Here is a 19,525-nt window from a genome sequence, read left to right as displayed (position 1 = left end):
GGATCAAACCCTCATCCCTCTCACTGGATTCTTTATTGACTGAACCACCAGGAAAACCTCTTAATAGAATTGAACACTAAAACAGAGAAGACCCCCGAATAGAAAGGCCCCAGCTACGGGAAAGGATGCTAAGGGTGAACAGCTGAAGGGAGCCCTGATTGTGCTCCTCTGGATTTCTCCTGGGGCTCACGCAGCACCCACCCGGCCAGAGGAGAGAGGCCAGGCCGCACTCAGGGGAGCCCACTGCCTTCACTGTGCTCGCGGCAGCCAGGGTGAACCCGAACTGACTTCACTGTGCTCCTGGCAGCAGGGTGAACCCCCCACTGACCTCACTGTGCTCCCGGGAGCAGGGTTAACACCCCACTGGAGGCTTGGATTTCTCTTGAGAAACCTGTATGCAGGTCAGGAAGCAACAGTTGGAACTGGACATGGAACAACAGACTGGTTCCAAATAGGAAAAGGAGTACGTCAAGGCTGTATGTTGTCACCCTGCTTATTTAACTTATATTCAGAGTACATCATGAGAAACGCTGGGCTGGAAGAAGCACAAGCTGGAGTTAAGATTGCCGGGAGAAATATCAATAACCTTAGATATGCAGATGACACCACCCTTATGGCAGAAAGTGAAGAGGAACTAAAAAGCCTCTTGATGAAAGTGAAAGAGGACAGTGAAACAGTTGGCTTAAAGCTCAACATTCAGAAAACGAAGATCATGGCATCCAGTCCCATCACTTCATGGGAAATAGATGGGGAAACAGGGGAAACAGTGTCAGACTTTATTTTTGGGGGCTCCAAAATCAGTGCAGATGGTGATTGCAGCCATGAAATTAAAAGACGCTTACTGCTTGGAAGGAAAGTTATGACCAACCTAGATAGCATATTCAAAAGCAGAGACATTACTTTGCCAACAAAGGTCTGTCTAGTCAAGGCTATGGTTTTTCCAGTGGTCATGTATGGATGTGAGAGTTGGACTGTGAAGAAAGCTGAGCACCGAAGAATTGATGCTTTTGAACTGTGGTGTTGGAGAAGACTCTTGAGAGTCCCTTGGACTGCAAAGAGATTCAACTAGTCCATTCTAAAGGAGGTCAGTCCTGGGTGTTCATTGGAAGGACTGAGGCTAAAGCTGAAACTCCAGTACTTTGGCCACCTCATGCGAAGAGCTGACTCATTGGAAAAGACTCTGATGCTGGGAGGGATTGGGTGCAGGAGGAGAAGGGGACAACAGAGGATGAGATGGCTGGATGGCATCACCGACTCGATGGACATGAGTTTGAGTGAACTCCAGGAGTTGGTGATGGACAGGGAGGCCTGGCGTGCTGCGATTCATGGGGTCACAAAGAGTCAAACACGATTTGAGCGATTGAACTGAACTGAACTGGAGGCTTGGAAGCTGCGCCTTATGGGCCCCGGATCTTTTTCTTCCTCTTCCCGGCCATTGGCTGGTTACCGCCCCCCACCCCTTTCTGTTCCGGAGGCGGAGAGGCTCTGCGGAGGAAACTGGCGCAGACTCTCAAGAAGGCGCGGAGGCACAGCTCAGCCTTGTTGAGTCCCTCGCAAGGAGGTGGGTCCTTCACAGTGCCAGCTTGCCCTTTGCCTGCTGCACAGGAATGCCCCCCCCCCCGGGGCGGCACCCAGATCCCAGATGGACGCGCTTGGTCCCTGGAGGACCGCAGAGGGCTCCTGGGATGCTCACTCGGCTACTCTACATCCTAGAGGGAAGTCCTGGAGCATCACACAGCTTCCCAGAGAAGGAACCTAGCCAGATGGCACACAGTTCCTGGGCGGGTGGCCCTTTTCTTTCAGTTAACCTCCTCTCCTGAACCGTTGTTTGGGATTGAGGTTTGGAGGGGAACACCTGTTCCCCACCTATATACACGTCTCTTACTTTTTCTGACCGTCCTCTTTGTCTGGTTGATGTCAAGGCATGTTAACTTACAACACTAGGATCTACACTCAAGGCTGTTGTCAGAAAATACAGCTGCTCCAACTCTTACCAAAAGCCCATCACAGCAGTAACAGCAGCAACGGCCACAGTGACGTTTATGATGCAGTGAGTCCTGGACCACGTGTAGCTCACTCATTCCTATGGGCACCCAACTCCCCCTTGAGCAACCCAGACCTGCAAGTGCCACACTCAGAGAGGCTTCCACTGCAGCCCTTTGCAAAATCATCTCCAGTTGCATTTTGGTGACGAGCCCTTGGTCCACGCTGAGGGCACCAGGCATGAGTCACTGCGGCTTTGCCTGTGGAAATGCTGTCCAGGGTAACATCTACGCTACGGAGAAATTCCTCACGGCTTATCCCAGGGTCAGGAAAAGCTGGACATCTCCTTAAAAACTGGTTTGATTTTGTAAACGGTGTAACGTTAGTTGCTCAGTCATGTCCAGCTCCTTGCAGCCCCATGGATGTAGCCTTCCAGATTCCTCTGTCCATGGGATTTCCCAGGCAAGAATACTGGAGTGGGTTGCCATTCCATTCTCCTGGGGATCTTTCTGACCTAGGGATCGAACCCAGGTCTCCCATATTGCAGGCAGATTCTTGACTGTCTGAGCCACCAGGGAAGTACCAACTTGTAGGAAGCTTGTAGTCAAATATACCCCTAGTGACTGTGAAGTATCTCACAAGTCACCAGCAGCAAAGATTTATTGAGCGCTTAGTATGTGCTCATCACATTTCAATTGATTCTCACACAGCCCTGAGATGCTGATAAGGTTCTTATCCCTAGTGCAGTGGGCTGGAGAATGGTTCCCAAAGATATCCATGTCTCCATCCCCAGGATCTGTGAGGGTTCCCTCAGGTAGCACAGAGGACTGTGCAGAAGTGACGAAGCTAAGGATCCTGAGACTGTGAGATCATCCTAATCTCAGGGGGCCTCCCAAGAGGGAGGCTGAGGGAGACAGGACACAGAAGAAGGAAGGGATGTGACCGCAGAGGCCAGGCACTGTGCTGCTGGCTTTGGAAATGCAGGAAGGGGCTGTGAGGCAGGGATGCAGACGCTGGAAGAGGCGAGGAAGGTCTCCTCTCCTGGGGAGTTCGAGGGAGGGTCCCCTTGGACCCAGCAAAACTGACTTTGGACTCCTGGCCTCCAAAACTCTCAGGATTTAAGAATCCTTTAAAGCCGCTAAGTGTCAAGTGGTACCTTGTTACCGCCACGGCAAGAAACTCACATACCTTCTTGACTATCACTGGAGAGGTAACAGGATGGCCCAGGGGCTGGAGTGAGGTTTGCGGACTCCAGACCCCAAGCTCTTAGGCCTCACACGGCCTCCCCTGTTGTAAGTTTCCCGACCTCCCTGCCCCCACGTGCTGGCTTCGTTATTCCCCTCCTGGCTCTGTTTCCCCCAATCTCTGGTTCATCCTCTCATCACCTGCACTCTCGTGATCCACCTCCCGTCTTTATGTGACAGAAGCAGAAATAACCACACTGGTGGACGTTCGGGCAGGTATGCGAGGGGGGGCCCTGGGTTTTTTCTGGCCCTGGAAACTGCCCTAGGATTTAACAGAAGAAAGGCCCCTCAACTGCTTTAATTCCCCCTTTTGCTTTAGTAAAGACTGTCACCCTCTTCTCTGCAGCAGCACCAGCATTTGGATGGGGCAGGACTTCTGCTTTTTCAGACACTTCTGCTCACTTCCTGGTCTAAGCCCAGCACCCAGTAACTGCTTGTGAAGCTCCTTCTTTCACCTTGAGGATTTTTACATTGTTCAGAACAGTTTCTAGCCTATGATCTCCCCTTCCCACTGAGATTATAAAACGAGCAGAGAAGGGGGAAAGGGAGCGCTAAACCCGGAAGACAGCGAATCCTTGATTGCTGATTCTTCTCCATCCGTGGACGATCGTGATGTGAACACACCTGTACAGGGATTCCAGGAGCCCCCTGTGCCCAAGGACGTCTAAAGCCCAGGCCTGGATGCAGCATCACAGCACAGTCTTTACAGGCCTCACTGGTGGGATTCCTTGAGAGTCTGTCCTGCAGCAAAGGCAGTAGCTGAGGGGGCTTCTCCATCGGGGAGGGGGTGCAGCCATTTGGTCCCCCACAGCTCGATAGCTGGCAAGATAGGAGGGAGACCCATCTCTGGGGGAGCTCCCAGGACACCACTTTCCTCTCTGCTGACCCCGGTGTACATCAAAGTCTCCCTCTGACATTAAGGATGTTGGAATGATGCTAATGTAGGCTCCCAGCAATTCCTTCCTGGATTTTTTTTTTTTTCTTTTGCTGCACCATGCATCATAGAGGATCTTAGTTCCCAGACCAGGGATTGAACCTATGCCCTCCGTGTGGAATCCTGTACCAAGGTCACAGGACAAACATCTCTGGAACTGACCGAACTCATAGCAACTGCTGCCATGAGCCTCCGGCCAGTGGCCAGTTCCCTGACTCCATACTAGGTAAAATTTCTACCCTGTTAGCCACCCTATAACATCTTAACCCATCACCTAATGCCACCCTTTCCAGTAGGAATTTTTTCTGTTTTGAGGCTATAAACATTGGCTACTAGCCCTTGAAAGGGTTGGCTCTCCCTGGAGCCAGCCCGCTGTTCTAAGAGCGTCTCCCACTCTAATAAACTTTATTCTCCTTTCATCCTGCCTGTAGATTCTTTTCTAACCCCCACACAGGTCATGACGTGTTGGTGATCATGACACACATCTGTATTTGTCCTAGAAAGAGACTTGTTACACGGTGTAGGCTCGTGTGATGATGGAACCTGAGATGTTCAGAGTCTGCCATCTGTGAGCCGGAGCCCCAGGAAGGCCGGTGGTGTGGCCTGAAGGCCTGAGACCCGGGGTGGGGGCACTGCAGGTGGGAGATGGGCACCCCAGCCTCGCAGTCAGGCAGAGAGTGAGTACTCCCTGCCCCCGCCTTTGTGCGGGCGTCAGGCCTCACAGGTTGGGAGCTGCCCGCCCGCACCGGGAGGACCATCGGCTTTACTCAGTCCACCGCGCCAGTGCTCATCTCCTCTGGAAACCTCTCAGAGACACCCCGGACATGATGCTTAACCAGCCATCTGAGCATCCCGGGCCCTGGTCACACTGACACATTAAAGTCACCCATCACCCCTGGGCTCTGCTCACCCTTCCCGCCTCATCGCTCACCCTCCCCCGTGTCCCAGCCCTTCCCCAGCCCCCGAGGCTAAACCTGCTCCCCAGCCTTCACTCACACGGTCCTCCTCGGCCTAAATGCTCCTTCCCGCTCCCACCCCTAGGCCATTTGCCTTCTGACAACATTCTAGACGCCAGTTGATTCAGAGTGGCCTGGAATCAATGCATTTTAATGCCACAGATACTTGCTTCATGCCTGTCCTGTGCCCCTGGAGGCGCCACTCTGCCTCTGCCACTGCCACCGGTGGCGTCGGAAAAGCTATCTGACGTCACTCACCCTCAGGTGGCTGTTGTTTTACTGCTCATCATGTCTGACACAAGGTTTCATCCCTGGTCCCGGGAGATCCCCTGGAGGAGGGCATGGCAACCCACTCCAGTATTCTCAGGCTTCCCTGGTGGCTCAGATGGCAAAGAATCTGCCTGCAATGCGGGAGACCTGGGTTCGATCCCTGGGTTGGAAGATCCCCTGGAGGAGGGCACAGCAACCCACTCCAGTATTTTTGCCTGGAGAATCCCATGGACATAGGAGCCTGGCGGGCTGCAGTCCATGGGGTGGCAAAGAGTCAGACACGACTGAAGTGACTTAGCATGCACCCTCAGTTTACACATCTGTAGATAAAAATAACGTTTAGAAAGTACTTAGTCTGACGCCTAACACATATAGCCTTTATGAACATGAGATTTTGTAATCACTATTCTCATCATCCTAAATGGTTGAACTCAAGCTTGAGGACAGGTTCCCTGGTGGCTTAGACTCAGCCTCACCCTCTCCAGCCATCATCACATCCCTGGTGCAGGACACCGTCTCTAGTCCAGCGCTTCCCACGAGGCGTTTACCCTGTTGCTTGGCTCCTGCTCCTGCTGCTCTTGGACCAGAACTACGTCTCCCTCATTCCTTCCACTGAGTGCTTAGAGCAAGGCTGTGACCAGCATTCATTGACTCCACAGAGCAGCTGCCCCTTCAGAAGGAGGGGTTCTCCCCAGGCAGCAGCGACACCATCCATTTCCCTGGAGCATCTGCTCCTGGCAGCGGCGGGAGAGGTGGTTGCCAGGCTTGGACGCAGGCTGCAGGCTGGTCTGAGGGGTGGACCAGCCATGGCAACCTGGGAGGGTGAACTAGAAAAACAAATCCTGAGCGGTGCATTCATCTCAAGCTTTGCTTCTCATCCTGCCCTGAAGATGAACAGATGCCAGGAGAAAGCATCCCATCCCCAAGGGAAGAACAAGAGGAAGGCGATGAACACTTCCAGCACCCAGTCTTTCCTTCTCTTCTACATTAAACAAAATTTGTGTGTGTGTGTATGTGTATTTCAATCTTCGATGTTCCCTCTTTTTAAAAGAGTCAAGTCTGGACATCTGTGAGGCAGCTCCTTGGGTGCCAGTCATAGGGCCCAGCTTCTGCTCAGTGTAACACTGATGCCCCTCCTCGGCATACTGTGGGGCCGGCTTGGGTACTTAAAGGGCATCTGCTTTCCACTGCCTACAGTCTGAGCAGCATGTTGCCCCCTGTCTACCGCCAAGATGTCATGTTTCACAAGGTCATAACTTCGTGAGCCAGTCCCTCTCATCTTCATTCAACATGCGATCCTGAGACTGGGCTCATTTCTCCCCACTCAGGCCCCCTTTATGAACTGAACATGCGTATATGTGCTCAGCCACCCAGTCCTGTCTGGTTCCTTGCGACCCCATGGACTGTAGCCTGCCAGGCTCCCCTGTCCATGGGACTTTCCAGGCAAGACTCCTGGAGTGGGTTGCCACTTCCTGCTCCAGGGGATCTTCCTGAATGGGTGGGCCTTAATCCACTATGACTGATATCCTCATGAGAATGGACACAGACACACGAGGAACATGTGGGCACAGAACAAAGAGCAGGTGAAGACAGGAGGAGAAGGAGGCCACCTGCAAGCCCAGGAGCAACGAGTCCTGCTGGTACCTTGGTCTTGCAAGACTTGCAGCCTCTACTGTCGAAGCCCCTCGGCCCGTGGTGTTTTGATGGCCCCAGAAAACAAACATACCCTCCAAAGACTCGGCTCAGACCCTGACCACGGCAGCTTCCTGCGCTCTATTCACTAGGCTGCGTTCTGGTTGCTGTCTACGCTTGACCGGTGGGGTAACAGCCTTGGCTCATTCCTCTTATCATGTCCAGAGCTAGAGAAAACTGTGGCATTGGCAGCAGCTGGATAAGTGTTTGTTGAATGAATAAATGACGTTGCTGCTGTGAGAGGAGTTCTGGCAGCATCATCAGAAGGACAGGAGTCTTCTCCTTTGTCATAAACCATCTTTTCACTCGACTCACAAACAACGTAACCTGGAGAGGAGCCCCGGGTGAGCAGTCGGGGGAGGTCATGGAAGCTTCACCACGATGGCATCACTGACTCAGTGGACATGAGTTTGAGCAAGCTCCGGGAGTTCATGATGGACAGGAAAGCCTGGTGTGCTTCTGTCCACGGGGTCGCAGAGTTGGACACGACTGAGTGACTGAACTGAACTGATGGAAGCTTCTCTTCCTGATCCTGAACTGGCAAGGTTTCATGACTTGGTAGACTCACCGGTCAGTCTGCTCTTTTTCGGGCTCTGTGAGGTTAGTGATCGTATGCGTGGTAGCCCGCTAGGACCCTCTGTCCATGGAATTCTCCAGGCAAGAATACTGGAGTGGGTAGCCACCTCTCTTCTCTGACCCAGGGATCGAACCCAGGTCTTCCGCATTGCAAGATCCCTTCTGATCTAGAGAGTCACTGTGCTTTTCTGGCCCTCTGGTCGTGCTCTCCAGCTCTCTCCCGCCAGACAGCTTCTCTGCCCAGGGCTTCCTGTGGTCCACACCTACCCATTCATCCGCTGTCTCCCTGCCCTTCCCCCACTCCCATAAAGCGCTCAAGCATCTCACACGTGTGGGCCTTGCCTTCCCCGTAAACAGAAACCGACGTTCAGAAAGCACTTACCGCAGCTCTGGTAGAGCACTTGCAGATTCCCGTTCCTGCAGGCCGTGTGCGTGGGCCAGGCCTCCCCGCCAGCTCTCCGGGGAGACAGCAGAGTCCAGATGAGGAGGGCAGCTGCGAACCCTTTCATGGCGTGGAGACCCTGTGTGTGACCTGCACGATAACAGGGCCCAATAAACAGTGCCGTCCATGTGCTTCCTCCCCCCTTATCAAGCAGTGACATAATCAGTTTCACTTCTCCTATTTTATGCTCCTGGGGAACCACTGTGAGAAGCAAAAGGCCGTTGGTGGTAATTTAGTCTCTAAGCGGTGTCCAACTCATTGCTACCCCAGGGACTTGGATAACCTACCAGGCTCCTCTGTCCATTGGATTCTCCAGGCAAGAATACTGGAGTGGGTTGCCATTTCCTTCTCCAGGGGATCCTCCCCACCCAGGGATTGAACCTCGTTCTCCTGCATTGCAGGCAGCGTTCAGATTCTTTACTGAGCCACCAGGGAAGTCCAAAGGCAGCTAGCAGGGGCCTTTGAATGCAGTTCCCTGAACCTTTGGAGCTTGAATCAACAGGCGAGGCTAGTCTAGGTCTGGGGTGGGGGATGTTTGACTTTCTGTTCTCAAAGAGAAGGGGCAGCAAGTAACACGTGACCTTTTGGCTGGGCCGCAAACAGCCTTCCTTGTAACCCCGCCCTCCTTGAAGCCCCGCCCTCCTTGTAGCCCCGCCCTCCCCACAGCTCTCCCTTTCTTATAAGCGGCCCCTCTTTGCAGCCTTGCCCACATACAGACCCACCCTCCCTGGAACCCCGCCCCCTGGTAGAGCAGTGAACTCAGGAGAGCGAAACCACAGGCCTCTACGTGTTTTCGATCACTGGCATACTGTCCCAAGGGGGCTCTGATGTGGGTTATGAACTGGGGGTCTGGCCTTTGGGGGGCTGCAGAAGGACCTCTGAGGTCTGGAATGAGGCTCTTGCCCTGTTGGCACTTCGCTCTGGCTTCCACTCTGGGATTCAGACTTCAGCTGGGGGAGCAGGGCTGTGTCCTTGGGGGCAGCTGCTGTGGTCTCTGGAGAGGAGATGCAGGCAAGAGCCCTGAGAAGTGAGTTGGGTTTTGTTTCTGGGCTCAGCTTAGTGGGAAGGATGGGGAGGGGTGGAGAAGTCAGGGCTTCCCTAGGAAGCCTGGAGCCTGATGGTTCAGGTCAGCGGCAGGGTTACTGATGTCACCTCCCGCTTCTTACTCAAAGCCAAGAGTCTCTCTCCCTGTTCCCCATCCTCCATCGTCCTGAATTGTGACAGCGAAGCTTCTCACCCCTGGTCCCCAGCCCAGCCCCAGCTCCTCCTTAGCTTAAGGGAACCAGAGTCAGGGCTGGGGCCAGCAGATTTTAGAAGCTGCAGAGAACACTATTTCCCCTGGGAGGAAAAGCATTTCTCTGAGTACATTGAGTAAATTGACTATTTCTGCTGATGGCTTAAATAAGAATTGAAGTAACTTCAAAACTTCTTTTTTCGCAGTAAGTGGAACTTAATTACCAGTGAAATAAGTTGACTTAATTGAAGGATACTTTGGATCTCTTGGGAGATGAAAGGGTGTGGTCATTTGGGGACTGTTTTTTTTGTTTGTTTTTTAGGCTCATTGATGTTGGTTTTCAACAGAGATGCTCAAAGTAGGATTCCTGGACCACAGCATCAACTTGCACCAAGAGCTTGTTAGAAATGTAAATTCTTCCACTGCAGGCTGAGAACCCACTGAATCGGAAACTCCTGGGCGGGGCCGGCACTGTGTCTTACTAAGCCCATCAGGTGGGTCTGACACCTGTTCAAATTGAAGAACCACTGGCTTTTTGTGAAACCCAAGGGGAAATCTGAGCCCCAGAGGAGAGGAGAGGTGGGTAAACTTCTATGAGAAGAGACGAGGTCGCTCTGCAGGGTCCGAGTGGGCAGGAGGGCGGTGCGCTATGAACAGAGTTGAGGTGAGAGCGCAAGGCCCTGAGAGAGCTGTGGGCCCTGGGAGCCCGCGATCAGCGGTGACTCCAGGGCAGGGACGTGGAGCCTTACTCTAGGGACCTCTGAGGGCTCCCCGTTGAGGCGGCTCTGAACAGCCAGGGTAAACAGCAGCTGAGGCCACGCCCCTCCACCCCTGGGAGCAGCCCCACCCACCAGGTGGAGGACCAGGAGAGGCGAGCAGGAGAGATGCCCCATGAGCAGCCCCAAGAGGGAAGCCAGCTCATCTGAGGACTGGGCTGCAGACTTTCATAAATCAAAGGACCTTGCTGTGAAAAGAGTCATCATTCAGAGGCTGTTTTGACATCTAGGGGCTTTCCAGGTGGCGCAGTGGTAGAGAATCGGCCTGCCAACGCAGGAAACACAGATTCAGTCCCTGGAGAAGGAAGATCCCCTGGAGAAGGAAATGGCAACCCTCTCCAATATTCTTGCCTGAGGAGCCTGATGGGCTACCGTCCATGGGGTTGCAAAGAGTTGGACACGACTGAGTGACCAAGTGCACACCTTGGCACCTAGAAATATTCAGTATGGATTATTGAGAGGCTCTGGAGGTGCGGTGGGTCTGGAGCAGAGGTTCTTGGACTTACGAAGGGGTCGGCCTCACTTGGAGGGCTCCTTCACACCGAGTTCCCAGTCCTAGAGGTCTGCGGTGGGGCTGAGGGCTTGCGTTTCTAACAAGTTCCCAGGGGAGGTCATGGCTGCTGGTCTGGGGGCCACAGTGTGAGAAGCTCTGCTCTAGGCCAGAGGACTTGATCTGTTGCAGAGTGTATGATTTGTTTAAAAACTCATCTAAGTTCTTAATAAAATGTTCTGTGCTAAATGATAGGCAACACTTTGTATAAAACGTAGCACATCTGTAAAAAGATGAGGAGTAGCCAGCCACTTGCTCTAAGGAGTCCTGCTTCCCGAGAACTAGGACTTGCCTGAAATCATCAGCTACGGCTTGCCTGGTCCAGTCAAAGCAGAGTGTGTTGAGTCCTTTAACCAGAAGCTTCATGAAGGCAGCCAAAGAATTCACTGAGAAGGTCCTGCTCCTCAGTATATTAAAATAATTATATATTAATTATCGGAGAAGGCAATGGCACCCCACTCCAGTACTCTTGCCTGGAAAATCCCATAGACGGAGGAGCCTGGTAGGCTGCAGCCCATGGGGTCACGAAGAGTCAGACACGACTCAGCGACTTCACTTTCACTTTTCACTTTCATGCATTGGAGAAGGAAATGGCAACCCACTCCAGTGTTCTTGCCTGGAGAATCCCAGGGACGGGGGGAGCCTCGTGGGCTGCCATCTCTGGGGTCGCACAGAGTCAGACACAACTGGAGTGACTTAGCAGCAGCATATATTAATTATAAAATAAAATTAGATTCAGTTTATATCCTTATTTGAAAGACGATTGTGGGCCTGTGTGCTAAGTTGCGTCAATCCCGTCCGACTCTTTGTGACCCTATAGGCTGTAGCCTGCCAGGCTCCTCTGTCCATGGGATTCACTAGGCGAGAATACTGGAGTGGGTTGCCATTTCCTTTTCCAGGGGATCTTCCCAACCCGGGGATTGAACCCACGTCTCTTATGTCTCCTGCACTGGGTGTGGGTTCTTTTCCACTATCACCTCCTGGGAAGCCCCGAAAGATGGTTCAGTTCAGTTCAATTCAGTTGCTGAGTCGTATCCGACTCTTTGCGACCCCATGGACTGCAGCATGCTAGGCCTCCCTGTCCGTCACCAGCTCCCGGAGCTTCCTCAAACTCATGTCCATCAAGTTGGTGATGCCATCCAAGCATCTCATCCTCTGTCCTTACGTGTATGTAACTATGTTACATGTATGTATTGTTATGTGCATGTAAATAGTATGTGTATGTAAATAGTGACTGAATATACCCCCAAGCTCTGGTGTTGACTTCGAGGCCCCGACCACGCCCTGCTGAAGTCACCGCACTGTTCTGTCCTGTTCAGATTTCCCTTCTCCTCTTAAATAATCGTATTCCTCCCTGTCGCCAGCTGCTTTCTTTCCACAGAGGTTCACTTGGCGATGGTGGCTTTCTTTTCTTGCCCGGTAAGAAAGTTCTCATCAGGGTGGCTGTCAGTGCCCGCGCTCTTAAGAAAACTCTGGTGTTTCAGGAGAGATTGTAAGGATGAGCGGGAGCCTGAGGGCAGGAGTCCAAAGACGGAAGTGGAGGAGGGCGACGCCGCCCCACAGGAGAAGGGACAGCAGGTGACCGGGCTCTGAGTGCGAGGGAAGGGAGAGAGAAAAGGAGCGGGGGAGAGAGCCAGGCGGGAGCCGCTGACACGCCGCCGCTGGGGGCGGAGCAAGCGGCCGGCGCAGGAGCCCGGGGTGTCTCAGGACGGATTGGTTGCTGGAGTTTTTGCTGCGGGGACTGGATTCTAAGGGGCTTCCTTGCCACCCCATGACCCTCACAGGTTTCGTGGAGACTTAAACACTCCAGGAATGCATATGTGTATGCACGCGTGTGTGTATATGTGTGTGTGTGCATGTGTGCGCACTGAGGACAGGACAGGGGTTCACGCTCTGCGCACACAGCCCTTCTGCGGTGCGTGGATGGGGCTTCAGGCCAGCGTGAGCCATCAATATATTTCACGTGCCGACAGCGGGGCCACAGCTCTGACTACACAGGACTCTGTCTCCCACGCCAGTGCGTCTTCTGCATTCTGCAATGGTCCACTGCATCCGACGGTGGCCGCTCTCCGCTGCTTGTGATACTAGGGGATAGTTCCCCCTCCTGAGTGCTGCCACTTTGCTCCCTTCCTCTGTGGGCTGACCCTGGCCTCTGCCACCCCGCGGAGGGAGGGGACAGCTGTGATCTCCTCTCACTCTCGTCTTCCGGATTGAGTGCAACCGAACAACAGCTCCTTGCCTGTGCAGATGGCAGGAAGCCCTGCTCCTTACTGTGTGACCCCATTTAGTGCCCCCCGCCCCTGCCACTTCAGGGCTGAGCGATGAGGTTTTGCTCTTTAACTGTTCTCACATCTACTGTTTGTCGTGTGGGTAACATGTGCATCTCACAGGGTTGGTGCCAGCCAGCGAGGGTCTTCAGTCGAGTCTTCCCACGGCCTCTTGGGCCTCTGAGAGATCCACCCCCAGGAGACCCCACCTTTTTTAAAAAATTAGTACTTACATTTTTAGAGGAAAGCAGACTTGGGGAGAAGTGCTACCTGCCAGGTTCAAGAGTTTCTCAGTAATCTAGTTTGCAGACATTTCTTTTCAGCCAAAGCCAGGCCCTGCATCCCATGGCAGGTGACTAAATGGATGGACATAAATACCTTCTCATTAGAAGAAATCTCTTCCCCACTAGAAATCGAAAACAGGACCTTGAGAGTTCAGAAGAGAGAGCCCACAGCTGGCCAGTGAGCCGCCCAGCCCTGAAGGGGTCTAATGAACGTTAGGCCCCTTTTCTGTCACCACTGGACGCTGCTGAAACCTAAGGGTCAGACCATCTCTCGGCAAGCCGCTTAATATTCACAAACTGAGCTCTTTGCTTTCGCTTTGAAGCTTGGATGTGTCAGCTCCAATTGTAGGGTTATTGATGAATAAAGCGGGAAAAAGGCACTTTGTACTTTCCAGGCAAAACCGTGCTTTCCACAGCTGTGGGCTGTGCTCACCTAGAATTTAATTGTGTTGGAAAGCCACCGCCTTGTGTTATCACTTCACGCTCAAAAAGCTGGTCTTTCCTTTGTTCGAGCTTTTGAACCTTAAGATCGGAGACTCCCTGGCAGGGAGTCAAAGATGAAGTCACTTAAAAATAGTCTGTGCATCACCGGGCGATTTCCTTGTGACTGCATGAGGGTCTCTCTTCCCGCTCAGATCTGCCCGCCGCCGCCCGGGATGGGGCTCCTCACGGTCTCCTAGGATCCCCCGGCTGCTCTCAGATCCAGAGCCCTTCAGTGGGCCCCAGACGTGGCCACGAGATTTGCCTGTGGTCTGGTCTCTTCTGCTCCAAGCCCTGCTGGCCCAGCCCTCTCTCTGTCTCTATAGCAACCCTGCTCCCTCCTGAGCCAGTGTCTCCAGCCCGTCCTGTTACCTTGCACTGGATGCTCGTACCTCTTTCTCGCCTTCATGCCTGAGCTCTGAAGGAAGCTGTGCCACCCTAGCAACTCCCTCCAGAACAAGCTTGTACACCTGAGGGCTGGTTCAGAGCGCTGCTCCTGGCTGCCACGTCGTTGAGGTCCGAGTCCCTCATAGTACATTAGAAGGCTTTCTTTTTCCCTCCCTCCTTCTCATCCTTTCTCCTTTCTCTTTCCCTCTTCTCCTCTTGCCTGTTGTACCCCTAGTGCCTAGCACAGGGCAGGTACTCGGTAAAACACTTTAGACTGAATGGATGAAGTACAGAGGATGGGTGTGACCCAATAAGCTCGTCTTTTTGGCCTTGGAGACTGGACTTCTGGACTTCTGAGTCATCTCCCAGCTAGGGCAAAGCAAGAGCTCGCCCTTGCCTGAGAGTCTGGGCTCCCCAAGAAGTTCAAGTGTGATGTCATTGTTTCTCAAAAATGCATCACAGTTTCTTTTTTTCTTCTCATTCTTAAATTAATACATCCCAATTGAAAGACTTTGGAGATAACCTTCCCCTGCAGGGAGATGGGGCAGGGAAGCTGGACAAAGAAGAAAAATCATCACCCATAATCTCAACATCCAGAGATGAGCCCTACGGACATTTTGTGAAATGTTTGTTTGGTACTCACACACACAACCATGCTGTACAAACTGCACACGCTGTAACACACTGCAGGATTTACACGGGTCACTTACAATCCCTTCCGTGACATGACTTTTAGTCACTGTATAGTGTTCTCCTGCATGGACTGATCATGATGTACTGAATCAATTTATACTTTAGACATGTAGACTACTGTTAATGCAAAATAATGGGAGATGCTGCTATAGTGAATGTTCTTCCTTCTATATTTTTGTGGCGCCATGATTACTTCCTCAGGGTAGATGCCTAAAAGTGAAATGCTTCGTGAAAAGAATCACCAGACTTTTTTCTTAATATATATATTTTTCTATTGGATTATGGTTGACTTATAGCATTTCAGAGGCACAGCAGGGTGAAGAATCACCAGATTTTAAGGCTTTTGATACATCCTATCATACAGTTTTCCAGAAACAGTATAACGATCTCCTCAGCAACCAGGTATTTTTATTTTTAAATGGTTTTCGTTGATTTAGTAGATAAATATTGGTTTCCCCTTCAATTTATTTATATTTATTTCAGCACTAGTACAGTTAAACACTTTTGATGTTATTATTGGTCATGTGTATTTATTCCTTTGTAAATTCTCATGTATGTCTAGTGCTTATTTTTCTATGATGATGTCAAATTTGCACAAGAGAAACAGAAAGTAAGAGGCTACTGAATTTAGATCTTCACGAAAATCCAATCAACAAACATTTACTGCTATGTCCTTTTTTGCCCAGTGTTCTTTATCTTTCGGGTAAATGGGTGTATGAGCTGGTGCAGGTAAGGAAGACCCCGCTGTGAGATTTGTTTGAGACTTAGGTTTACCCAGAGGACAACACAGACTGTTAAGAAAATATAGAAATATTTAGTGCTTGTAATATAGAAAAACAAATAAGAATTCTTAATATAAGGTATTATATTAACCTGAATAATTTTTTTGTAACTGTAGACGATTAAACTAGAAGTCAGGTTTCCCAGGTGGTGCTGGTGGCAAAGAACCCGCATCCCAGTGCAGGAGACTTAAGAGATGTGGGTTTGGTCCCTGGGTCAGGAAGAGTTCCCTGGGGGAGGGCATGGCAACCCACACCAGTATTCTTGCCTGGAGAATCCCATGGACAGAGCAGCCTGGTGGGCTATAGCCCATAAGGTTGCAAAGAGTCAAACACAACTGAAGCGACTTAGAACCCACACACGCAACTTAAAAGTCATGTAGGAAAAGGAGAATTCTTCGGGGTGTCGCTCTGGCTGCCACTCTTGGCAGTGAACTCGTGACCCCAGACTGTTGCTGCCGCAGTTGCTGCTGCAGCTTGGAGCATATGATCTGCTTGGAGAGCCTCCGAATATTTGGTAAGAGCAACTGAAGATGTGTGAGCGATTGCTCGTACTCTGAACAAATGGGAAATACTATTGTGCAACGTCTCTGAAGCACCCACCAGGAGAGGAAGCTTTACAAGGGGCGGGTGCAATCAGGCTGACCTTCATCCACATTCTGGCCCCACCACTGACCACTGTATGACCCTCGCAAGTCCCAGACTCTCATCTATTAAAGGAAGCTTGCTAAATCCACATTTCAGGCTTGGAAACAAAACTAAATTGAGTAGGTATGAAAAAGTGCTTGTTATATATTTGGCATCAAAAACCTGGTAATCTTCTCTACGGAATAACTCTCACTTTATAAACTAGGGGCTAGGTCAGATACATGAATGGCCACAATACTTTTGTAAAAGGATTCTAGAGAAGAAAAATATCAATAAAATACTAGTTCTCAACAGTAAGATTCAGAAGATTGGAGCTTCTTAGTGAACAAATAGAAACTGCTCTTTTAAGTTAAGTGAAAGTGGCGGTCACTCATTTGTGTCCGACTCTTTGCAACCCCATGGACTGTCGCCCCCAGGCTCCCCTGTCCGTGGAATTCTCCAGGCAAGAACACTGGAGTGGGTTGCTGTTTCCTTCTCCAGGGGATCTTCTCCAGGGGTTTGATCCCACCTAGGGATCGAACCCAGGTCTTCTGGTTTGCAGGCAGATTTTTTACCATCTGAGCCACCAGGGAAGTCTTAAAGGAGAATAATTTGCTCCTCATTCACTTGTAGAATAAAGTCTGTTAATTTTTTGAAATCATGACCGGAACAGAACTTTATTCATGATTATTCCAGGCTCCCTGGATACTGTATTTTGTCAAAGAAAAACGTTACACATCACAGTATGAACACTGACATAAGGAACACGTGTTTTTACCTTAATGCTTCTGTCTGTGCTCCTACCTTAGCCCCATAATAGCCATGTTAGTGGGCAGTCAGGTAGGTGTCTGGCTTCTCTTTTGTAGAAAGAGACTTTGCCATTCAGCTTTGAGGCATCGCTGCCTTGAATGGTGTCTAACCCCATAGTTCATGGTCCTAGTTGGTTTAATAATAATAATAAAACAACTTAATATTCTTGAAGGCGTCTAAAATGATGGACACTGTGTTTTATGTGGATTTAAGGTAGACGTTATATAATACCCACTATGGAGAAGAAAGAACTGAACTTTAGGACAATTAAGCAATTTGCCCAAAGTCACATGAGGGCAGAGTCCAGACTCAAATCTGGGGCTAACATCCAAATCCACTTTCTGAAATGTAACATTTATTGCTGCCATAAACAGATACACTACATGATAAAGAAATATATGCAAATTGAGAAGGATGAGGTCTCTTGTCTAAATCCCCAAGGATTATGAATGGCATATTTAGGACCAAAATTCTTCGCACGACCTGAGCCTCCGTGCTCATCTTTCCTCCGCCCTGGAGGTGAAGAATTAGTGTGCCACACCCAAACGGGTCATTTGTGCCCTCACTTCTCAGCCTGTTCTTTTCTTTCCTGACTTCTTCTGGGTTAGTATAGCATTTCGTTAGTATTCCATTTTATCTCTGTCCACTCTTCAGCCGTCCCTCCTTGTTTTATGTTCAGTGGTGGTTTTAGAGCTGTGCTGTCCAATAGGTTAGCCTGTAGCTACGTTAGCATTTGAAATGGGGCTTAAATGAACAGATTATGCTGGTGGTTTAAATATACGCTCATTTTCAAAGAATTAGTATAAGAAAAGAACATAAAATACATAACTGAATTTTTTTATGTTGATTGAAGGTTGAAATGATAGTATTTTGAAGATGCTGAGTTAAATAAAATACTACCATTAACTTCCTCTTTTTTATGTCTCTAGAGAATTTAAGGTTACATATACAGCCTGCATTTCTGGTTTGTGGTATGTGTCTGTTAGACAGCGTTGTTCTGTTATAGCACGCATCCATAAAAACTTGCAGTAAATACATTTCCATTTAATCTTTTTCATTGCTTATTCTACCATACTCATTTAACTTCTACATATGTTATAAACTTCGTAATGCATTGATTTTTTTCTTAAACAATTGTTAAGAACTGTGGAGATTCACAGACTTTATCTTCCTTGGAAGCTAAGGGGCCTTACCTGTTACTGCTTCATGGGTGTGGGCACAAGACGTGAAACTCAGGGTCAGAGACAAAGGCCTTGGTTACTCACAGTATAATGAGCAGGATAAGCATCAGTGTGCTGGCCTTGATTCCTCGTGCCCCAAGGCCCAAGCAGACGATGTGATAACCCAGATGTACGCTCCACGTGGAGGAGGTTTGTGATGTAGCTAGGGAGACAGGGTCAAGAAGCTCATACTGTTTGAGCAAGAAGTGAACACTGTATCCTTGAAATGCATACTATGAATCTTATGCTGAAAGTTATATATGCAAACATCACAGCAGTCCAATAATCTGTGACCCGCAGTGAAGGAGGGAGATTCTAGAAGTGTGTTTCTATAGCATTTGTCTTTCACAGCAACTACACAGCACTTGACCAATTTAGAAAGAAAATTTAAAGGTAATGTTCAACTAGTTGGTGCAAGTGGAGATCATTACTTTCATTTTTAATATCATTTCCTCAAATCATGAAGAATATCTACAGGGTCTTCAGTCAGCTTCCTGTTCTGATGTAACCATTTTGTGTTTCTTTAATTTTCACATTTTCCATGGCAAGAGCAACTTTTAAAGTGATCAGCTTTTTTGATTTTTGTAAATGTTTTTTTTTTTTTTTTTTCTTCCTGCGGGTAAGCAGGGGATGTTTTTCTGCAGCTGTAATGAGTTGTCTTTGGCAGATTAATATAACATGTTAAAGCTGCCCTGTCAGGATATATTTAAATAAATCCACATGTCTTTGTTGCAATGTAAATTGTGGAAATATATAAATAGTTTCTCCTTTACCAAACAGGGGAAATAATCTCTCTTGAGAATACACCAGTGTTGAAAATTTCCCCAAGGATGAAGCTTCAGACAGTTGGAGAAACTGGAAAACACACACCTTTAAGAAGTACTCACATCTTATTAGCTTAACCTCCTTTGTGTCCACGGCCCAGCCACGGGCAGAAAGGCAGAGCAAGCCCCTTTCTGGGAGGCCGATACAGGGCCCCCAGCCCTGGATGGCTCTAGATCTGACCCCCAGACTTTCCTCAAGGGGGGCAGGGAAGCCTGCCTGTATCACATATTTTATTTAGAAGGTCAGTTGCAACAATGAAGAAAAGCTGAAATAAACTGCTTTCTGCAACCTTTTTTTTTTTTTGCAACAACTTTCATATCCAAGAATGAAGATTCCACTTAATTCAAACTGGAAACAGATTTTAAAATGTAAGGGACAGCTGCAGAGTGATTCTCTCAAAGTCTCAGGGCTCAAAATACTTGTCAGGCTGGGGGAACAAGGACAAAGAAGCTGTCCTCCAGCTGTTCAAGTAGAAATATGCCTCCAGAAGATTCTC

General features: G+C 49.8%; 1 protein-coding gene across 3 annotated transcripts in view; it reads right to left on the bottom strand.

Moving 5' to 3' along the window:
* LY86 (lymphocyte antigen 86) overlaps positions 1-8,634 on the bottom strand; it is a 42,991-nt gene extending 34,357 nt beyond the window's left edge. Inside the window, exons 1-2 of one of the 3 annotated variants that reach the window (XM_044926730.2) lie at positions 8,385-8,634; positions 8,038-8,187 (exon numbers count right to left, since the gene is read on the bottom strand). In XM_044926730.2, coding sequence (XP_044782665.1) covers positions 8,038-8,187; positions 8,385-8,493 — 259 coding nt within the window. In that variant the 5' untranslated portion in view covers positions 8,494-8,634. Of the gene's footprint in view, positions 1-8,037; positions 8,238-8,384 lie in introns of those variants that run through there. The other 2 variants (XM_025265382.3, XM_044926731.2) reach the window with 2 other exon arrangements.
* Between the last annotated feature and the right edge of the window lie 10,891 nt (positions 8,635-19,525).

This window comes from Bubalus bubalis, chromosome 2 (assembly GCF_019923935.1).
Source record: "Bubalus bubalis isolate 160015118507 breed Murrah chromosome 2, NDDB_SH_1, whole genome shotgun sequence".
Classification (NCBI taxonomy): Eukaryota; Metazoa; Chordata; class Mammalia; order Artiodactyla; family Bovidae; genus Bubalus; species Bubalus bubalis.
This window is presented reverse-complemented; position numbering and strand designations above follow the sequence as displayed.